Raw genomic sequence first — 18,634 nt, 5'->3', positions numbered from 1 at the left:
CTGTCATTACTATTAGTTGATAATTAGGTGTTACTTTTTATGTTTCCAAGTAGTTGGTGGTAAGCGCCTTCAAGTGGGTTTATCAACCTCCCATTAAAAGGAAACAAAGCTCAAATGTTTGTGCGTAAAGCCTGGGAACCAATGAAGTTTGTTCTAGCGCTTCACACACACATTCAAGCTTCTGTGTTTAGCACATTTAATGTGAACTTTTGTAACGAGTCAGTCAGTCGAAAAGTCATTTATTTACTGTTTATTTGTATCTCCCGTCAGACTATCTTATGACTACAGATGTCGTTGCCATAATGCGTTGCTTTGGGTTGCGTCTTGCTTCATACTTGACTGACAGACAAGCTTCCTGCTTTGTAACCTCATCTCTGCTTTTTTTTCTTTTTGTTGCATGTAAATTACAAGAAGCTATTATCAAGTCCCAAATTCATAATTGTGATCACACAGATTGTTTACAATGTGTAAGATAGAAATATATCTGGAAAAGCTGTCAGAATGACATAAGGATATTTCCTCCTTCGTTCCAGCAGAGGACTGAAGATGTTCAGCATTGTTACAGGGTTGCCTGGCTCCACTTTAAACCCCTGTGCTATTCTGTCAGTCCACTTGTAAAATAAGAACTTGCATGGATTATAACAAAGCTGGAGGTAATGCTTGCAAAGCTTTCAGGAAAGGACTAATGTCTTGGTCTGAGTCATGTTTTCTTTGGTTTCTGAGATTGACACTCCCAACATGTGGCCAAAGCAGGCAAAGTTCAACTGCAAGTAATGTTCAACATCATTATATGGCATTTACATGTTAAACGTCACACTGGTGTTTTTCTTTTCCCATGAAGCCTTTCTGAATACATTACAGTGCCTCAACGCGACTCCAGCAGGTTTGGTTTAGATTAGATGCCTGAGGATTTATTTTCTTTAAACATCTGCACACAGAACAGATGGGAAGAATCCTTCCCTGCTAAAATCTCTCCAATATCTGTTCCAGAAGAAATGGAAACAAAAATCGTTACATGCTCATCTATGACTGACCTTTCTCTTATCTACATTCTTGTTTTTGTTTTCCCATGTTTAAAAAAATACCTAATTTGTTGTTGTTTTTTTCTCTCTATCAGGATTGGGTGACTGCCACAGACATCAGAGTGAGCCTGAACAGATTAAACACTTTCGGAGATGAAGTTTTCAATGATCCCAAAGTTCTCAAATCCTACTACTACGCTATCTCAGACTTTGCTGTAGGAGGAAGGTACGTTTTTTTTTTTTTTGTTTTTTTTTTCAACATCTGCTTTCTGAACGTACGTTTAAATCAGCTTCTCTTGCTTTTCTGGACGTGGTTTTTTGTGTTGCTTCACTATCCAATAAATATGTCAATATACAGTTTAATGAGACATTCACATATCTGGCTTGTATTCAGACCAAAGATGTCAACAGCTCCATCTCTAATGCTGCACACGTGACCTGAAAGATGATATATGAGTTTTTTTTAAGTGTGCAAACAAAAGAAATGAACCAACGCTCTGAAAGATTAGATCGTTGCAGTGTGAGTTTCACACTTTCAGAGAAATGGGTTGGTTTGGGATGTAGTTTCTTTTTTTTTCTTCTTTTTTTTTTAACTTTGTTGGGAAAATTCACTCTCTGTAGGAACATTTTCTGGACTCAAATGGGTCAAAAATGGCACAAAACCATTTTGTTCAATTGTGTATGTATAAAAGGACGAAAAGGAATTGCTGTGCGGTTATCTGAACTATAGGTACAACAGTGAAAGTATTACCTCTTTATTTCCTGTCTGTGGAATCTGTGAACTATGACCGTAAGCTTTTAAGATGAAGGACATGCAGAAGAAGCCCTTATACGGGATCAGAGCATTGTAAAGTAAGTGTGAAACATCCCCTGGTGCTCCATTGCATGTCTTTTCACCTTAATCTGTTTGAAATGTGGAGCAGATTTCCATTACACAGCCCACATTCCCTACATTCCTGCCTGGGAGTGCTGGATTACAGAGCACAGAGGAACTGGAATGGGGCGGGCAGAAAGTCTGGAAAGGGTCGAGGCCGAGGGGAATAATTTACACCTGCTGCCTCACGGCCTCAGTGCTCCTGTCCAGCAGACATCAGCGCTGAGTGGCAGTCAGATCTTCCTCATGTGATCTGATAACCAGAAACGTAGCATCTTTGCAGGTTTAATACATCCCTGATAAGTTTATATTAGGGAAGAATGAATGTCCGATGAGTGCATTTCCTCCACCAAGGTATTATTCCTCACATCACCTTTTCCATAAGGCTTTGCCAAAGAATCAATGTGTGCGAGCCGAGGTGGCTTCAGCTGCACAAGCCCTCTCTTGTTCTGAGGCCTCTGTCAAAGTGTCTCTGTCATGAACATGCAGCAGTGAGCATATTCACCTACAAAGGGAGACAAATAAGGGTAACACTTTATTTTACGGTGTCTGTGATACAAATTAATTAATTACTTAGCTACATGTTATTTACATTTTATTCCATGTTATTACAACGTCTACTACTAAGTTATGGAACAGCCTGTACTTACAGATTGTACTTACACTCATGTATTAGGCAACTACTGTTACATATGTAACTGGCCGAGTCGCCAATAGATTTTACCGACTTGGTACAATGTAATTATATAAAAAAAGTACTTTGTACTAATGTAACAAGTATTTAAATATGTTACTATGGAAAAAAAGCCTGCAGTTACACATGGTAATTTTGTACCTTCTAAAATAGTGTATCAATATTGTACTTAAGTGTACTTCATGTGTATAAGGTATGTAGATACACATGAAGTACACTTAAGTACAATCTTGATGCACTTTATTTTACGTAGCTTATCCCTGTGTAATATTATGTAATTGCAATGTAATTAGGAAGCTACCGCATGCATTTATGCTGTGAACGAGGGAGTTAGGCCTAATTCAGACAAAAGTATGTATGGATAAGGTTTGTAGATACACGTCACTTAAATCTTGATTCACTTTATTTTACGTAGCTTATTATACATGTGTAATGTTTTGTAAATTGAATGTAATTAAGAAGCTACTGCATGTATTTAAGCTGTAAACTAGAGGGTTAATTCAGATGGATAAGGTGTTTAGATTTACATGAAGTGCACTTAAGTACAACCTTGATGCACTTTATTTTAGAAGGTACAAAATGACCATTTGTAACTGCAGGCTTTTTACCTTTGTAACATATTTAAGTACTTGTTGCATGTATGTAACCGACTCGGCCTGTTACATCTGTAACAGTAGTTGCCTAATACATGAGTGTAATTACAATCTGTAAGTACAGGCTTTTCCATGACTTAGTTGCATGTTAATTACATTTGCTACATGTTATAACAATGTCTACTACTAAGTAATTAAGTAATTGCACTGTATCACACAGACACCGTAAAATAAAGTGTTACCCAAAGGGTCCTCTTATGTGGCCAAACTGTGGCCCTGAATGGATGTTCAATTGATTTTGATAATCTGGCAATAGAGCTTTAAAACTTTTTTTAAACAGTTGAAAATGCTGTTGTTACTTTGTGTAGCTTTCTGTCCTGTTTGCAAATTTAAAATTATCTAAACAATTGGAATATCATCATGGAAATAAAAGCAAAGTTTCCATCAGTGTGTTAAAGTGAACAAAATTGTCACTACCCAAAAAAAAAAAAAAAAAAAAAATTCTGTGAAAAAAAGAAGTCGAAAATGAAGCCTCTGACACTTTTATCAAATGTTCAATATTTTATTAAATGGTGTTATATATTTTATTTGTTTGATGCACATATTGTAATTTATGCTGTAAATATTTTTCCATTGTAGTTTGTCTTAACGGATAATATTTTTTTTTTCTGAAGCAGTCTTAGTCTATGTATTTACAATTGTCAGTAAAGAATTAAAATTTCAGTCTGTTCCTCACACAAAACTATTGTCTGAATTCAGAAGACTGGAAATATAGTCATGTGGACTGCGTTTAAGATGGTTTTATTCCTTCTGTTTTGGCATTGCATATAAAAATTAAATGCATTTCCAGCTTAATATGCTTTAATATGCAATATTCACTGCTGGTTAAAAGACTGGGATGAAAAACAGTCTGCATACCGTACTTAGTAGTACTGTACTACTGCATAGTCTTCTATCAAAGGACAGGCAGGATAAAAACACAGACATCAGCCACTCAATCTGACAACAAAGGTGCAGTGACGTTTCAGTGTTAGGCTCAACAAACATCGTCAGAGCTCTGTGTTTGAACAGCTTTGCGGCACGTTTGTGCCTGCTTGGTTTTGTTCCGCACAACAGCAGCAGGATGTGTATACATATAGTAAGTGTGCCCTATCATTGTGTTGGTCCCTTTGCACCTGACCGGTCTGTTACCTTCCTCGTCCCCACCCAGGTGCAAGTGTAATGGGCATGCCAGCGAGTGCGTAAAGAACGAGCGCAGGAAGCTGGTTTGTAACTGCAAACACAACACAGAGGGAGCAGACTGCGGCAAGTGCAAGCCCTTCTACAATGACCGTCCCTGGAGAAGAGCCACCGCTGAAAGTCCCAACGAGTGTCTGCGTAAGTTTTCCTTGTTTGGTCGAATCTTCCTTAAAAAAACACACCAAAAAAACAGATTTCTGTTCCAATGGTTTTTCCTCGTATAAAGGAATAGTTAATCTAACAATTTAAATTTGATAATTTACTCACAATCATATCATTCCAAACCTGTATAAAGTAAAAATGACCTTTTTATACCGCCACACTTTAACCAATATAAAAATATCATAACCTATAGTAAGAGTTTTTTTAAAGAAATTATTACTTTTATTCAGCAAGGGTGCATTAAATTCATAAATGCTGTGCTTTTAGAATTTGTGTTCAATAAAAACTATTTATCAAATATATAAAATATTTAGCAGCACAACTGTTTTAACTGTGATTTTAATAAGAAATATTTCTTAAGCACCAAATCGGCATATAAAAATGATTTCTGAAGGATCATGTGACACTGAAGACTGGAGTAATGATGATGAAAATCCAGCTTTGTCATCACAGGAACAAATTACATTTTTAACTATTTTCATACAGAAAACTATTTTAAATCATTATAATATTTTATCATATTCTTGTTAAGTGTATTTTATCAAATAAATAAAGGTATTGGCGAGCATAAGAAACTTCTTTCAAAACGGACATATACAGATATGTTTTAGTGCACATAATAATTAATATTTGTTAAAATGTTGTTCACTGCTTATGCTATCTGCTAATTCACTGCTACCAGAGATTAAAAATGCATTTAGGTGATGTCATGTCACACAAAATTAACCCTGGCTAGTCACGGGACTGATTCCCCAAATTTGAAAAACATACATAAATGAGAATACAAATTAGATTTTGTTCCTTCAGAAGACTTGAAAAATAGCGTACAAGTTATATAGAACACTTTTAAGATATTTTATGGTGTTTTTTTTTTTTGACCTTTTGGAAGCTAGCAGTATAATCATCTTTCCATGTAAAATAAATCTATTTTCCAAGTATGGAAAAAGAGCCCAGAAATCCTGCCTAAGATCATTTCTACTTCTTTTTCTGTAATGTGTAGGAAGATACAAAATCCCACCTGTTTGATTTCCTCTATCATGAGGACATGCAGAACTACAGTCTTTCCTCACAGAGTAACCTCCTCCATGAGTCATTTTTGTTTTCTTTAAACCGGAGTCATATTGTGTGTGGAAGGGGTTTCTGCTGTCCTCCATTCGCTCATCTGGACACATGTATACACACATTTATTAGAAATGCATGACTAATGTGGACATCTGATGTACAGCAGCCTGAGGCCCAGTGTTCTCACACCCACACAGCTCCTGCTCCTCCATCATCTTCTTTCCACTAAGTGTGTATTGTGTCCACCAAGTACGCAGGCAGAAATCCTGATGATTGCCAAACCGCATCTGCGTAGTTTAGACTAGTTCCTCTGTTATCACCCCAGATTTTTCCAGCATTTATCTTATGTGCAAATGTGAGTGTCTGCATAATAGGCACATTAATGCCGCCCCTGGGAGTTTTTACATTGAATTTCTTATTTGAGATTGTCTTTGTTTCAGCATGTAATTGTAACGGAAAGAGCGCGGAATGTTACTTCGACCCCGAGCTGTATCGTGCCACTGGACATGGAGGTCACTGCCGCAACTGTGCCGACAATACAGATGGACCAAACTGTGAGCGATGCTTGGACAACTACTACAGAGATCCTTCTGGCCAGCGCTGTCTTTCCTGCAGCTGCAACCCTATCGGTGAGTAACAGTCATACTGCAGGACCAAGGTGGAAGATGCATAAAAAGCCAAGCATATTTTATTTTTTTAAATTCTTTTGTTGTGTTTACAATCACAAACAATATCACAAAACTCAAAAAACTGACCTAAATACTACACTGAACATACAAATTCAACAAAGACAAATGTATAATACATCTGATTTTAACATCTTGTTCTGGTGTAAAGTTTGACTAGGCCTTTTGTTTGTAAGCATTACCATTTATTTTATTGGTTCTTCATTTCCAGGTTCTCTCAGTACTCAGTGTGACAACACTGGCAGGTGTAGCTGTAAGCCGGGAGTGATGGGAGATAAGTGTGACAGATGCCAGCCTGGGTACCACACACTGACTGAGGCAGGCTGCAGGTAAAGTGCTTTAACTCATCCACCCTGCCACGCGGGGCTCAATTTTTACTGTGATGGCCATAAATATTTTTGACCAGCGATGAAATCGTTTTTGCAAAAACAGGCTGCAATGGCACCAACGTTTTAGATACCAGTGAAAATTCTCTATTCCAATTCGATACCACATTTAAAACTACTGAGCTAACCAATATAAATTTAAAACATTATTAAGGACAATAAATAATTATAATAATTATATAAAATAATAATAACCAAATTCAATGCAATGGCACAAAAAAATACAGAAGTTGAACAAAAATGCATTTGAAATGAATAGTGCTTTTCCAGTTTGTATAACAGTAGGTGTATTGAAATTGAATAAAGTAATCAAATGGAAAATGACATGTCATAGTCTTCACTGTATAAATGAAATATGTATTAATCTGATAAAGTTATCAGTCAAGAGCTGGGTGGGTTTTTTTTCTTTGTCCTTTTTTTTTTTTTTTTTTTGAACACAGACAGCAGCAGGAATATTAGGCCGCTGTCACTTTAAAACAATGCATGAATCCAATATATGACACTGTACACATGTAACCAACTATGTTTACTTGGATACTTGCCGATATGGCTTTTTTTTTTTACCTAATTTTCTGTGAATTTGTTAGTTCAAGTGCAATAAAATGTTAAAAAGCTCAATTCAACATTCGCGCATTGTCTGAGACGCGACTTTCTGGATCGGAGCTTCGGACGTTTGTGCACAGAAAACTTAACATTTACGCACACGAGTAATGAACTGAGATCCCTTTCTCGTCTGCATTCGTGACGATGCAACACTGGCCGATAAACTGTCCCGAATGTCATTTACGTTAATTTTCTCGAAACATTGCATTGTTGGGGCCATTCACACAGAAAGCGTTTTTGCTTTGAAAAACTCGAAACGCAGGAAGTGGAATGAAAATGCAAGGTCTCGAATTTATGCGTTTTACGTTTAACTTTTAATTTGACCAGCGTGTTTTTAACGCAGTATTATGCGCGAGACACTACAAATGACGCGAACGCAGTGGACATACACGTCCATCTGGCATGTGTTTCCATTGAAATATAATAACAAAGTGGAATGTAAAATACATTCTGTGTGAACGACCCCTTAGGATTCATAATAATGCTAGCGGACAACTGCTATCAGCCAGTTTTTTCATAAAAATGCTACCGGACAATATTTCATGTACTTTTCCGGCAATTTTTACTGTCATTTGGCGCTTGGCAAGTGTCCATTTTAGGCCCTGCTGGCATGGCTTTAACCACCAACCAGAAGCTGTCATTCTTATCTGGAAGGTTATATTAGAATGTAGACTCAACAATCAGTCTCTTTAAAGTTGATTCCTTCTCCTTGCTCCCTCTTTTCCCTCTACAGACCCTGCTCTTGTAATCCGTCTGGAAGCACTCAGGAGTGTGATGTCCAGACTGGACGCTGCCAGTGCAAGGAAAATGTGGATGGATTCAACTGTGACAGGTCAGACTCTTTACTTAACAAAACATCCAAGCACATGTTCACCCACACACACAATGACACAATTGCAACTGTTGTGGCTTTTAAAAAAAAACCTGTGCTGTCCATGCATTGTCCATACTTGATTTGTTCACAAGGAAAAAGTTATAATTACTAGGTTTGTTTAATATGTTCTCAAATTAGAAGGTAGTCATCAACAGAATTAACTCGAACATCAACACTTCAGAAGCCCCATAAAGATGGTCCACCTTTCAGCTCCTGCTCTGTTACGAGGATGTCTGTCAAAGCTTTTATAAACCGAAGTTTAAAAGGGCTGTCTGACGTCTACACTCTTTTCTTATGGAAAGTCCCTATGTGGGTGACACACAGAGGATATGAGGCCATGTATGTGTCTGAGAAACAGAATTAGGACTCCCAGTGTCAGATGGAAGAGAAAATAGCTCTGGGATGGCAAAGGTTTCCCAGCTGAGAGCCCTCAGCCAGACCATGTAGGGCCTCCAGACTTGCAGTCTCCAAAGATTAACTAGCTTGGTGACTGTGATGGGCCATATCTACATATTTCATTGTCTTTCATAAAGTGTGATTCAAATTTAAAATACACAATAAAAAATGAATGCAATTCAAGTTAAGCCACCTTTATTTAAATAGCGCTTTTTACAATACAGATTTTATCAAAGCAGCTTCACAGTGATAACATGAAAATAATACAAAAAGTTTGTTTCAAAAGAAAACTGGTCAATGTCCGCCTTAAGTAAGGCAGATCAATAATATTGTTGAATATTAAATGTTCCCAACTAAGCAAACCAAAACCCAAGGCAACAGTGGCAAGGAACCAAAACTCCATCAGGTGACAGAGTGGAGAAAAAAAACATAACTTATTAACAATTAATCAAGTTCTGTGAGATTTTTTTAATGTTTTTTTTTTTAAAGAGGTCTCCTATGCTCACAAAGGCTGCATATATTTGATCAAAAATACAGTAAAACGGTAATATTGTGAAGTATTATTACAATTTAATATAACTGTTTTCTATGTTAATATATTTTAAAATGTCTTTTATTCCTGTGACGGCAAAGTTGAATTTTCAGTATCATTACTCCAGTCTTCAGTGTCGTGTGATTTTTCAGAAATCATTTTAATATGATGATTTGATTTGGTGTTCAAGAAACATTTCTTCTTATCAGTTTTGAAAACGGTTGTGCTGCTTAATATTTCTTTGTAAGCCGGGGTACATTTTGATTAATAGAAAGATCTAAAGAACAGCATTTACTTAAAATAGAAATCTTTTTGTAAAATCATAAATGATTAATTGAATGCATCCTTGCTGAATAATAATTTTCATTCAAAAATCTTTCTGACCCCAAACTTTTCAATGTTTAATGATAAGAAACATTAGAATAAAGTACAGTAATTAAAACAATTCAGTATTATATATTTTTTTGTTTTGCTTAGTTGTTTGATTAAACAGTATTTCTGATTTTTAAAAGCCAAACCCGAATTCAAACAATCATCCTAAGTTTTTGCCATTTCCATTTTGATTTTGCATAATCCCTGCTTTCCTGTCTGTCTTCGCTTTGCACTTTGCATAAAAAATCTATAAACTTTAACTCACATGTTGGGCCACACATGGACAGGATATTCCCTGCAGGATACACTCCTGAGACAGAAATGGAAAGACGGGTTCAAGAAGGACTAAAGAGAGTGCTGCTGAAGCTCCAGCTCTAGATTTATGTGTGGCTTGTTTTAAGAGGCTCAACGATGATCTCACTGATGTTAACTGATGACCGGTTTACTTCACTCACTCCACATGTTATGACTTAACATTTGGGGCTTGCATACAAATCCAAAAACAGTGTTTCTCAATCATTTAATGCTGAATAAATCACATGGACATTTCACAACACCTTTTGTGAGATGTTTTTTTTTTTTTTTTTTTTTTTTACAAATGAAGTAAAATGAATAAAACTGGAATTAGACTTAGACAGACTTTATTGTCATTCAACAGTACATTCACGATATACAAGGCAATGAATAAAAACAGAAGATGAGTAAAAGAGAAACAGTATAAATATAAATTTGTACAATATATAAAATATGTGCAATTTTAAATTGAACAAATATGAGACACTTATAAGTGCTGTATCTGTAGCAGCAGGATGTGTTGCAGCGAAAAACAGAGAAATGGACAGTATAAAATACAATTATTGGGAGTTTAGCAGTCTTATGACATGGGGGATGAAGCTGCTGTGAAATCTTTGAAATTCCATTTCAAATAAATAATTGGCATGACTATAATTAAAATAATTGAAACATCCCTCATCAGAAACCTTAGTCAGCTTTACCAATCATCTAATCAGCCCTCCTGTCTCATTGCTAATACACTTTTGCGTCTTACTCTTAGGTGTAAACTGGGCTACTTCAATATGGACCCCCAAAATCCTCAGGGATGTACTCCGTGCTTCTGCTTCCAGCATTCCACTGTGTGTGACAGCGCCGAGGGCTACAGCGTGCACAAAATCACTTCCAACTTCGACAGGGGTGAGCATCCATCTAATAGTCAACACTCTGTTTATACTCAGTTCTTGAATGTGTTAATATAAATTCAACCAAAGGATTTTAACATGGAGAATGAATAAAATATGTTACATATGTCATTGAATAGACGACGAGGGCTGGAAAGGACAGCAGAGAGATGGTTCCGGCGTTCCCGTGCAGTGGTCACCCAGCTCTCGAGAGATCTCGCTCATCTCAGAAGACTACTTTCCCATCTACTTTGTGGCTCCAGGTATAAAAACAGATGCGATTTCCTCTGTGTGTTAAAGTGGCTGAACATTATATGACAGCAAGTCTAATCACCTGGGATGGTTTCTTCTTTGTTTCCGTAGAGAAATTTCTTGGTAATCAGCTGCTGAGCTATGGTCAGAATCTCACGCTGAACTTCAGGATTCAGAGACATGATGCTCGACTGTCAGCGGAGGATGTTGTGCTGGAGGGGGCGGGGCTTCATGTTGCTGTGCCACTTATTGCCCAGGGCAATTCCTACCCAGGAGAGGAGACACAAACTTTTGTGTTCAGGTAATGTGTTTGATTTGTATTTTTATTTAAACTTGGGCCGTTATTTAATTGTGGTGAATCAAAATTTGTTTCAACACATTCAAATACTCTATAATGGCTCTAGTTGCTATTCTGTATTCTCAGTTAAATTAAATAACATTATTATTATTACCAAGGCTGTATGCGTTTGATATGATTAACTGTAATATTAAAAAATACATATTATTACAGTTTTATAAAATAAGGGTTTTAAATAAATAGAAATTTACTTGTGTTATTAAAATTACTGTTTTATATTAGTACATTTATATTTTCAAAAATATCAAATGCATCGACATACATTGAAGTTATTACATACTTTGTTACGTTTTAAACATGGTTCTGCTGTAAAGATGAAATATTTAGATTTTATATTCAACTCAGTCTTTTGCAAATGAATTGATTTATGCACTTATATAGCTTATATCATCTTCTTTGTCATTCAGACTCCATGACACCGCTGACTACCCTTGGAGACCTACAATGAAACATGCTGACTTCCAGAAACTTCTGCACAATCTGACTTCTGTTATGATTCGTGGAACCTACAGCGCCAAAAGTACGTCTACTAATTCACTAGTCGCTCTATGAAGACAAAATATGAGTTTTGTTGCCAAGACTCTTAAGGTCATTTTAACTGGTACTTGAACTAACTTAATAATATTTCTGCTGTAGGTGCTGGTTATTTAGACAACGTTTCCCTTGTGACCGCCCGCCGTGGCGCTGGAACTCCAGCTCGTTGGGTTGAGAAGTGTACGTGTCCTCAGGGTTACTTGGGTCAGCATTGTGAGAAGTGTGATCTGGGATATAGGAGGAGCCAACCTAAGCTGGGCCATTTTAGCCCTTGCGAGCCATGCAACTGCAACAGACACAGTGACACCTGTGACCCTGTGACAGGTTTGTCATCACAACTGACATATTTGGATTGCCTTTTCTTAGTGTTGATATATCATTTACTTATCTGCTCGCAAGAGACTCAAGCCTACAGCCTGGATATTGGTTTCACTATTTATTAACTAGATGAGGGCATTACAGAAGAAGATCATGTGCTATGGATGCATGCAACATAAAAGCCATTGAAATATGTGAATTGAATTATATAGTGTCACTACTTGGACTGTTATTTTACTGAAGATACTCTTAAGATTAAGTACTTAGAGGCCAAATACAGAATATAGATTTGGAGACTTTTCTAGGCATTCCAGTGCATACCCAAAATTGGGCTGTGCAAAGATTAATTGCTATTAATCGCATCCAAAATAAAAGTTTGTGTTTACATAATATGTGTGTGTGTATGTGCTGTGTATAATATTTAAGAATTATTTGCACGTAAATACTGTGTATATATATATAAATACATAACCTATATTATAAATAAATATAATATTTTATATATGAATAACACATTTTCTTAAATATATACATGCATGTTTGTGTGTGTGTTTATATTTCATATATATAAAATAATTATACACAGCACAACTTTTATTTTGGATGCGATTAATCGCAATTCATTTTTGCACAGCCCTAAAATATACTAAACTGCAGGAGTACTGGTGCTACTTTTGTCTTTGTGTTTATTGTTGCCATCTTGTGGTGATGTGTGGTATTACAAAGTGTCTTTGTTTTGTACTCGCAGGAATGTGTAACTGCCAGCACAACACAGCCGGCATGAGCTGCGAGAGGTGTAAGGATGGATACTATGGTGACGCTACGGTTGGCTCTTCTTCAGACTGTAAACTCTGTCCCTGCCCAGAGGGTGCCACGTGTGCTGTGGTGCCCAAGACCAAAGAGGTGGTCTGTACAAACTGCCCAACTGGAACCACAGGTGCAGACTCATAGCATTCAATGACTTTAGACCTTATACAGTATACATCTTAAATAAATATAGTAAGTATTACATCATATAATCATCCAAACATTAACTGTCTCCAGGTAAACGATGTGAACTATGTGACGACGGCTTCTTTGGGGACCCTCTTGGTGAAAAAGGGCGATCCACACCATGCCAGGCCTGCAATTGCAATAACAACATCGACCCCAACGCTGTGGGCAACTGTAACCGAGAGACGGGCGAATGCCTCAAGTGCATCTACAACACCGCCGGCTCCTTCTGTGACCGTTGCAAAGAGGGTTTCTATGGCGATGCCCGTGCCACAAATGTAGCTGATAAATGCAAATGTGAGTTGTTTTTTTTTATAACCTTTCTCAGAGCTAGAACAAACATGTTGTGCCAGTTTATGTTTGAATGTTAATGTATAATAATAATAATATTACTATTATTAATATTGTATAACATGTTTATTTTACCACCTCTGCAGCGTGCTCGTGTTCTCCATACGGTACAGTAGACGGGCAGACGACCTGCTCTCAGGTGACGGGCCAGTGTCAGTGTCTTCCACATGTCATTAACAGAGACTGTGGTGCATGCGAGCCCGGATTCTACAACCTACAGAGCGGCAAAGGCTGTGAAAGGTATTCAATCGAACTCTCTTTTCGTATATCATTGATACCATACTGTAAACGGATGTTGATGAAGATACCTGCATGTTTTTGAAACCTTTCAAATCTTTGAATTCGTTTCCTCAGATGCAACTGCAACCCTATTGGCTCCACAAATGGCCAGTGTGATATCGGAAGTGGCCAATGTGAGTGTCAGCCTGGGGTCACAGGTCAACAATGCGAGCGCTGCGAGGTCAACTTCTTTGGATTCACTTCGTCGGGTTGCAAACGTACGGTTTCCTGCTGTTTTGCATTGTCTACTAAATGCAACATTGCTGTGTAATTTGTTTTACATTTTAGATTTGTTCCATTTACCATTGGTTTGTTTTTGCAGCTTGTGACTGTGACCCAGAAGGCTCTCAGTCCGCACAGTGCAAAGAAGATGGCCGTTGTCAGTGTCACCCAGGCTTTGTGGGAAGTCGCTGCGACATGTGTGAGGAGAACTACTTCTACAACCGCTCCACTCCAGGCTGCCAGCAATGTCCCAACTGTTACAGCCTGGTCAGAGACAAGGTATGAGGTTGTCTTATGATTCCAGGACTATTTGTTTTATGATCAGGCAACTTCTAATACGTCTGTTTTCTTTCTGTGCAGGTGAACCAGCAGAGACAGAAGCTTCTTGATCTTCAGAATTTGATCGATAATCTGGACAACAGTGAGAATACAGTGAGCGACAAGGCCTTTGAAGACAGACTTAAGGAGGCAGAGAAAACAATTATGGACTTACTGGACGAGGCTCAGGCTAGCAAAGGTATTATCTGTCAATGTGGTCATTTTCAAAATATTTTGTTTAAAAAGTCTGTTTTTTTCATCTACATCATGTTCATTAACTGGATAAAATAAGAATGCATAAAATATTTTTTTTATTAAGTAGAGCAGATATAGTTCATTTTACATCCTAATTATTCTGTTATCGTTCACTATTATTATACAGAAGTGGATAAAGGTCTTTTGGACCGTCTAAACAACATCAACAAGACCCTGAACAACCAGTGGAACAGACTGCAGAACATCAAGAACACAGTGGACAACACGGGAACGCAGGCAGATAGAGCACGTAACCGAGTCCGTGATGCAGAGAACCTGATCAACACTGCTAGAGAGGAGCTGGACAAAGCCAAAGAGGCCATCAGTAAAGTGGTGAGATTTCTACTACGTTGCCAAGAGAGCATGTCGTAATATTCCACAAATTAGTTGAGCTAATGATTGTGGAGTCCATTAAAATATTTTTATTTTCATTCTATTTGACTTTTAGGACATTAAAATACCCACAAGCTCTGGAGATCCAAATAATATGACACTTCTGGCAGAGGAAGCCCGTAAACTGTCTGAAAAGTGAGTTACGGTATTTCAGTGTTAATATGACTTTTTCATTCCAACCAATACAGTTTTATATAACCTTTTCTGTGGCTCTTTGCACAGACATAAAGCAGATGCCGATCAGATTGAAAAGATTGCAAAGGATGCAAATGACACTTCCACGAAGGCTTATAATATGTTAAAGAAGGCGCTCGATGGTGAAAACAAGACAAGCAGCGACATTGACGATCTCAACAGGAAGTACGTTCATTACATTAACAAATGATACAATTTTTGAATGATTCTGATTTTAAGAATGTGTTTAAAAATATTTCAAGATTTTAAATGCAGTTGGTCATGCTTTACAATGAAGATGCTGTTCTTATGTGCTCAGATATATTGAAGCAAAAGAGCTGGCCAAGAATCTGGAGAAACAAGCTGCTAAAGTACATGCTGAAGCCGAAGAGGCAGGAAACAAAGCTCTGAAGATATATGCTAACCTGACTAGCTTGCCTACAGTCGACACCAAAACTTTAGAGGTGCTGTTTTCAGAAGTGTTTCTAATTCTTGCTGAATCATGTACACAATCATCTTGGATGCATCTCTAATCAAATTATGTTTTCCCACAGGACGAGGCCAATAAGATTAAGAAGGAGGCATCAGACCTGGACAAACTGATAGACAAGACCGAGAAGGAGTACAACGACCTGAGAGAGGACCTGAGGGGCAAAGAGACAGAGGTCCGCAAACTACTGGACAAAGGAAAGACTGAGCAACAGGTACATGAGATTTGACTTTAATATACTTGTTTTGTCTCGGCTGTATGAGATTCGTTTGCAAAATGCAGCCATGGTGGTGTAAAATAAGAAAAGATTAGAATCTTCAGTTGCTTTTTTAGTTCAGCTGCTGTTTCACATGGTTATTATGCAAGAGTGGAGCTCATGCCATGAGGCCCAGGAGCCACACAAATGATACTGATGAGAGACGAGTGATACCACTAGTCATTGTTCATAGTCTCTTTCTAATCTGATTGAGTTAAATGTCATGTTCTTAATGAAAGAGCTGAACCATGAACTCAGACATTGTGCTTATGAAAGTTTAAGTTCACTTTTTGAGATGTTTGATAAAGTTTGGCATTTTATAAATAGCACTTTCATGATTACTTTAATAGAGTGCCGAAGTTATGATGTCACTTTGTAGGAAAACTTGGAAGCTAGCGGCGCATGGGTTCCCTCGATCGAAAAGCTATGCATTTTCCCCATAGACTTTTGGAAAATCACAAAAAATAAGATATGTGTTCAACAAAGAGTTGTGACCCTTACACGTTTTGTCTATCAAGATAATCTTTACAAGTTAATCCAAAATGTATACATTTTGAAGCCTATATAAAGTTTAAAAAAACACAAGCTGACACAATAAAGTTTAAAAAACCACATGCGGGTTATAACTGGTGTGTTTTATGTCATAGATCATAAAATATGAAAATATTTAGAGGCTTTGTTAACCACAGACCTTATTTCAGTTGATTTAGCAAAAGCCCATTCAAAAATCCATAGACTTTAGGGTGAGGGAACCTGGAAGTGCTAAATAGCTAAATCACTTCCACAGAACTTCGGCACTCTATACTGGATGTTAATAATATTGTGTATTTGTTCACCCAAAGTATTGCCTTTCATTCTTAGAAGTGAATATGTTTCTGATAAACAGTAAATTTCGTGTCCGTGTTAGCCAGTCAAGTCATTGAAGAGAGTGGTGCAAAAACCCAACATATACTGTGTTGTCCAACTCTCTTTCTATCCCTGTCTTCAGACGGCCGATCAGTTGTTGGCACGGGCAGATGCAGCAAAAGCTTTGGCTGAGGAGGCAGCAAAAAAAGGCAAATCTACCTTCCAAGAGGCCCAGGACATATTGACCAACCTCAGAGGTGAGGGCTCTTGGGTTATGGTGCAATATTATGTATAGAAATATATTTAGGGGAAAAAAATAAATAAATAAAAAAAAAATAATATATATATATATATATATATATATATATGTGTGTGTGTGTGTGTGTGTGTGTGTGTGTTTGTATAGTGTTATATAAATAAATAAAAATATTTATTTATTTCTTTTACATCTTTAAGAAAAATTGTGTGTGTGACAATTCTACACACAAAAATTCTAAAATAATGATTAAAAAAGAAAATAAATAAAGTTTTTTATTATATATATATTTTTTTATTATATTTATTTTTTTTATTATATTTTATTATATATAATAAATAAAATGTCTAAATAAATATATACATTTAAAAATAAATATATATTTATTTAGTTATTCATTCATATTTGTGTCTCACTTTTAGATTTCGACAAGAGAGTGAATGACAACAAAACTGCTGCTGAGGATGCCATGAGGCGAATCCCAGAAATCAATGCGACAATCAATGAAGCCAATGAGAAGACCCGAAGAGCAGAGGCGGCTTTAGGCAACGCTGCCGCAGATGCTAAAGAAGCTAAGGCAAAGGCAGATGAAGCGGAGAAAATTGCTAACGATGTACAGAAGGTACATGTTGATTTTCAGATGAAAAATATCACAAGCATAAAGTTCTGGGATGTCTTTATCTTCATCAAATACTTACACCACAGTTGTTCATTGCATGTTCTTACCAAATGTGATGTTTCCTCTTTATCAAAGAGTTGCCTTATATATTCTCAACTATTATTTGATTTGCGTTTTCCTAATTTAGGGTTCGGCAAAGACTAAGACGGATGCAGAAAAAGCTTTTGAGGACACCATGAAACTGGATGGAGAGGTGAACAATATGATGGACCAGCTCACCGCTGCTGAGAAAGAGCTAGAGAAGAAGAAAGCAGAGGCGGACGCTGACATGATGATGGCATCCATGGTGCGTTTTGGACTTTTTGTTGACCATTTGTTTTAATAAATCATTGCAGAATTTGTATTTTGATTGTCTTTGCTGTTTTTCACAGGCGTCTGATAATGCTAAAGAAGCTGAGGGTAATGCCAGAAAAGCCAAAAATGCTGTCAGGACGGTGCTGAGCACAATCAATGAATTATTAAGCCAGCTCGGTAAGACTATCTAGTTGCTAATCAATAATCCACATTTTTGTGACAATAACGAATCGTTTTCATTTCTGCATTTTAAGCAATTCAACTAGCTTGAAATAATCCTAACTGTGTATATCATTTTGTTTTAGCTAATCAAGAGCTTTTCCATTTATCATGAAATTTTAATGAAAAACTAAAACGAAAATGTTTTATATTCTTGTATGTTATAAATTTATATATATATATATATATATATATATATATATATATATATATATATACACACACACACATATATGCATATAAGTGTGTGTGTATCTATTTATATATATATATATATATATATAACTGAAATAAATAGGTTTAATTTGAAGTACTGCAATTACTAAAAGTGAAATAAAATTAAACTAAAACTAAATAACTAAATAGAAAAAACTAAAATTAAAATGAAAACTGAGAATATAAAAATAAATGCTTATTTGGAATATTGTATATAGTATTTAAATAATACTAAATGAACACTGGTAAGCTAATAGGCTA

The 18,634-nt window shown here is 36.6% G+C and overlaps 1 protein-coding gene across 1 annotated transcript in view; it reads left to right on the top strand.

Moving 5' to 3' along the window:
• The window catches only part of lamc1 (laminin, gamma 1), a 58,655-nt gene that overhangs the window by 37,750 nt on the left and 2,271 nt on the right, over positions 1 to 18,634 (top strand). Inside the window, exons 3-27 of the mRNA XM_039654728.2 lie at positions 1,118 to 1,248; positions 4,394 to 4,560; positions 6,087 to 6,275; positions 6,544 to 6,661; positions 8,055 to 8,153; positions 10,550 to 10,686; positions 10,811 to 10,933; positions 11,034 to 11,223; positions 11,688 to 11,800; positions 11,917 to 12,138; positions 12,881 to 13,069; positions 13,177 to 13,422; positions 13,563 to 13,716; positions 13,831 to 13,973; positions 14,078 to 14,256; positions 14,338 to 14,494; positions 14,678 to 14,883; positions 14,999 to 15,078; positions 15,166 to 15,303; positions 15,437 to 15,581; positions 15,672 to 15,821; positions 16,852 to 16,966; positions 17,388 to 17,587; positions 17,772 to 17,930; positions 18,016 to 18,115. Of these exons, the coding sequence (XP_039510662.2) occupies positions 1,118 to 1,248; positions 4,394 to 4,560; positions 6,087 to 6,275; positions 6,544 to 6,661; positions 8,055 to 8,153; positions 10,550 to 10,686; positions 10,811 to 10,933; positions 11,034 to 11,223; positions 11,688 to 11,800; positions 11,917 to 12,138; positions 12,881 to 13,069; positions 13,177 to 13,422; positions 13,563 to 13,716; positions 13,831 to 13,973; positions 14,078 to 14,256; positions 14,338 to 14,494; positions 14,678 to 14,883; positions 14,999 to 15,078; positions 15,166 to 15,303; positions 15,437 to 15,581; positions 15,672 to 15,821; positions 16,852 to 16,966; positions 17,388 to 17,587; positions 17,772 to 17,930; positions 18,016 to 18,115 (3,850 nt within the window). The remainder of the gene's footprint in view (positions 1 to 1,117; positions 1,249 to 4,393; positions 4,561 to 6,086; positions 6,276 to 6,543; positions 6,662 to 8,054; positions 8,154 to 10,549; positions 10,687 to 10,810; positions 10,934 to 11,033; positions 11,224 to 11,687; positions 11,801 to 11,916; positions 12,139 to 12,880; positions 13,070 to 13,176; positions 13,423 to 13,562; positions 13,717 to 13,830; positions 13,974 to 14,077; positions 14,257 to 14,337; positions 14,495 to 14,677; positions 14,884 to 14,998; positions 15,079 to 15,165; positions 15,304 to 15,436; positions 15,582 to 15,671; positions 15,822 to 16,851; positions 16,967 to 17,387; positions 17,588 to 17,771; positions 17,931 to 18,015; positions 18,116 to 18,634) is intronic.

The sequence above is a fragment of the Pimephales promelas genome, chromosome 5 (genome assembly GCF_988280905.1).
Source record: "Pimephales promelas chromosome 5, fPimPro1.hap1.1, whole genome shotgun sequence".
Taxonomy (NCBI): Eukaryota; Metazoa; Chordata; class Actinopteri; order Cypriniformes; family Leuciscidae; genus Pimephales; species Pimephales promelas.
The sequence above is the reverse complement of the archived record's forward strand: the minus strand, read 5'-3'. Positions and strand labels throughout refer to the sequence as shown.